Raw genomic sequence first — 4,200 nt, forward strand, 5'->3', positions numbered from 1 at the left:
GCCATGGCACTCTACCCAGGGGAGCAGCTTGAGACTCTGTCTCAAAAAAAAAAGGGAAATAAATCAAAGAGCAGAAAAGTGCTTCAGTGATTGTAGGACATAGGATTCTACTTTATGAATCACAGTTAATAAAATGAGCCACTCACTTGAATTGCTACAAGAAAATGTAAAATAATATGATTTTGCCTTGCCATTTGAATAAAAGCAAATGGCATTTTCCCATGTATATCTGTAATACACAGAGATGCCACTTTCAATGCTTAGGTCAGGGCTAAGCTGGTTTTCCACCCTGCCTGTTACTTGATTAAAAACTGTGGACTTAACCCTTCCTCTCCTTCAAAGAAATATTATGTGAGAATGGAGGCATCACAGCTGCTCCCTGATATATCATCATGTATGTATGTGCCAGGCACCACTGTAAAAAAAATTGATGTTGACTCATTCAATCCTCACAATATCCCTCTGAGGCAGGCACTGTTACCACCATTTGATGGATAAGGAAAGTGAGCAGTTATGTGACTTGCCCAAGGCTATGAAGGGCAGGGATTGAGGCCCAGGAGGCCTGGCTCCAAAGGCACGGGCTTTATCAGCAGGCTGGTCCTCTCTAGGTACTTACTATATGAGTGTCCCAGGGACCTCCATTCTCTGTCCTTCACCAAACTAATAGAATGAACCAGGTGGACACCTCTCTCTTTAGATAGAAATTCCTTATTTCTCTCCTGAAAAGGAGCTAACTTTATACTCAGCTCGCAGGACTATCCCAATACAATATAAAATTTACTTTTCACTTGTGAAATCCAGTTGTAAATTCATAAAGCCTCCCCCTCTGAGGCAGTATTTCTTAGTCTGTCCCATGGACCCAGGGCATCAGTATCTATCTTCAGGGAATGTCTGTATGAGCTTCACTCAGACTTACTGAAACTGAATTCCTGGAAGCAGGTGCCAGTGACCTGCATTTTTAGGAGCTACCCCAGTGACTCTTACACACACTAACGACTAGCAGTCATCACAGAGTTGCATCTGGGAGGTTCAGGAGCTCTGCACGTCATCACTTCAACTGAAGGTGATTGTAGAAAGTTTTCAAAGCCTCGCTGCATTCAACAGCTATTTCAAGAATTGTCATGTGCAAGAAGTGTTCCTAAATTGTTGTAGTCTCCTTCTGTGTGAGCAGCTGGTTAAGAGAGCCTGAATAACTTCCCAAGGGACTCCAGTTAAGTGGACACTTGTACACTCTGTACCTACGAAAATATAGAAAGGACAGTTTTTTACCGTGGACTCAAAGCAACTCTCTTGGAATGGAATTCTGATCATCTTTCTTCTTGCATAAAACCCTCCCAAAGACCATAAAGTGGACTATGAGGGCTGATGTAGCTGGCTGTGAGCATCCATCAGCATTTTACTTGCCACCACTCCCAAAACCCTGACCTGCACTGTTCTCCAGTGCACCAAGGGTTGCAGCATCTTTACAGGTGATCCTGGGGTCTGTTACGCACCCTCTTCCCCAGCACCTGGTTACCTCTCATCTTCCATCAGCCCTCAGGCTCAGGGTCACTTTCTCAAGGAAGCCTTGCTAGGCCTGCTAGGAGAAGTCCAGGTGTCCTCTCATCTACCACTTCTCCTTCCGTCATTATTCCACGGCACTCAGCATAGCACACCACAGCTTTTCAGCCTGCTTTTGACTGGGCAGCACCCTTATTGTCGTCTGCCTCTTCAAGTAGACTACAAACAAGAACCATAACTGTTCTGTGCATGCCGGCGTCTGAGTGCCTGCTATGGAGTAAGCATGCTCTTCAATGTTGTAGATCATGAAAACATTTAATTCACAATGTTGGAGACACGGTTTTGGTTTTCAATCTAAAATTTGTCATCCATTGGATAAGACAAAGATTCCACATTTTCCATTTCTCTCCCTGTCTTTAAATAGCAGTGGAGATGGTTGGGTTGGAGAGTCTGAACCCCCAGACTTCTTGACGTGTTCTAGATCCCTTTCGTGAATGTGTCAGCGGCTCTAGTCCTGATGTTATTTTTACTTTGCTCAGAGTATGGTTATTGAGTCATTAGTTGCTAAAAGGAAAGTTAATGAAAGAGTAAAAATTTCTGATTTTGAAAAAGCACAAAGTAACTAATTATTTCCTCTTTTACTTCAAAGGCCGAAGTAGATTCTTGCCATTGAACGGGGTAGGGCGCATGATGAGCTTAATTGGTAATGAGATGGGGTTTTATTTAATCATATTTTATCATCACTTTCAAGTGTATCGTTAGTCAGCTATATGAACTATCACGCTTAACTTTTGTAAGAGTATTCTCTATACAAGAATGTATTTCTCACAGTAATTTGATAATGATGACATTTGTTTAAGCGAATTTTGAGTCTAAATGGTGGATTAAAAGTGTTCCTGAGCTGTAAGTATATTGAAAGCTGAAATTGTTCATCTCCTAAAACCTATGTTGTATTTAGCAAACGACGGACATTTTAAATTACTATAAAACACTGCCTTTTGGGTATTTCAACTCAAAAAATTATATCCTACACTATACACATGTATCAAAACCTAGCAATTATACGTGGATATTCTCTTATTCATTTTTAAAACATGGTAAGTGCCAGTGACCTCCCAAATTCTCCATCGATTAAACATAGGTTTCACGTTCTGGAATACAATGGCGAGGGGTGGGAGAGACACGGTAGGGTTAGTGAGTTAGACAGCCAAGCAGTCTGGATCACTGGGGATCACTCCTGGGGCAGTTTGGTTATATGTTCCCAGCCTTGTCACCTTCCACAGCTAAGATCTAATATTCATGTCACAAAAATCTGTAGGCAATAATGGATACTAACAATGTTACTTAATAATTATACTCCATGCCTACAGTACTTTCAACATTTTTGTAGGAATTACCTAACTCAGTGCACAGAGAAACCCACTGAAGTAGGCACTATTAGGAAGCCCATTTTATAAACGAGAAAACTGAGATGAAGCATATGTCAGAGCCGCACCATCATTAAGCTATTTTGGAACTCAGGCAGCCTGCCTACAGAGCACCCACTCGTAACTATTAAACTAGACTACCTCCCATACATAATTTATTTAAGAACAATGAATCAGGAAGCTTGGTCCTGCTTTCTTTCTCTCTCTTTATTTTTCCTGCAGGAGATGAAGTTGGGGAGGGTGCATTTTGTTTTTTGTTTTGTTCTAAAAGAGAAGCTGAACATGAACCTCCTTTTTTCCTGAACGTCTTTTGCCAAAGCCATTTACCTTCATCTGGGGCCAGAAAGGACACTGATTCTGAAGACAGAGCACTAATGAGCTTCCCTCTTTGTCTCCCTCCCTGTCTCTCCACTTTGCAGTTAATAGCCAAGATACCAACCATCACAGCAGTTTGCAACTTGCACGGGGAGAAACTGCAGGTATTTAAGCAATCTCATCCAGACATAGTGAATACACTGTTTCCTCCGTTATACAAGGAGCTCTTTAATCCTGACTGTGCCACGGTCTGCAAATGAAGGGGACGAGAGAACTGTCTGGTAGTCATGGAATGCATCACCATTAAGACAAAAGCAATGTGTTCATGAAGACTTAAGGAAATTGTCACTACTGCAACATTAGGAATGTCCTGCACTTAATAGAATTATTTTTCACCGCTACAGTTTGAAGAATGTAAATATGCACCTGAGTGGGGCTCTTTTATTTGTTTGTTTGTTTTTGAAATGACCATAAATATACAAATATAGGACACTGGGTGTTATCCTTTTTTTTTTTTTTCATTTTTTTCGGGTATGTTTTGGGAGACAACTGTTTATAGAATTTTATTGTAGATATGTACGAGAACAGAGCGGTACTTTACATGATTACTTTTCCTGTTGATTGTTCAAATATAATTTAAGAAAATTCCACTTACTAGGCTTACCTATTTCTATGTTTTTAGATAGTTGATGCATGTGTAAACTTGTAGCTGTCTTGGAAAGTACTGTGCACGTACGTAATAAGTATATAATATGTGAGATATTATATATGACTATTACTGATACATGCACATGCACTGTGGCTTCAATACCAGGCCTACTAGCCATGGAGGTTCAGTCAAGCGCTCTCAGATTAGTTACTTTCTACGTTATATGTCACCTTTATGTTAGACAATCAGGATTTCTTTTCCCAACCAGAGTTTTCATCCGTAGTCAAAAGCAGGGTGGTACCAATTCAG

The 4,200-nt window shown here is 40.7% G+C and overlaps 1 protein-coding gene across 2 annotated transcripts in view; it reads left to right on the forward strand.

The window, feature by feature from the left end:
• RORB (RAR related orphan receptor B) overlaps positions 1 to 3,734 on the forward strand; it is a 188,195-nt gene extending 184,461 nt beyond the window's left edge. For both annotated transcript variants that reach the window (XM_003782957.2, XM_023508418.1), the window contains exon 10: positions 3,347 to 3,734. In XM_003782957.2, coding sequence (XP_003783005.1) covers positions 3,347 to 3,502 — 156 coding nt within the window. In that variant the 3' untranslated portion in view covers positions 3,503 to 3,734. The remainder of the gene's footprint in view (positions 1 to 3,346) is intronic.
• Positions 3,735 to 4,200: the final 466 nt, after the last annotated feature.

This window comes from Otolemur garnettii, unplaced genomic scaffold, assembly GCF_000181295.1.
Source record: "Otolemur garnettii isolate 467f Iridium unplaced genomic scaffold, OtoGar3 scaffold00006, whole genome shotgun sequence".
Lineage (NCBI taxonomy): Eukaryota > Metazoa > Chordata > Mammalia > Primates > Galagidae > Otolemur > Otolemur garnettii.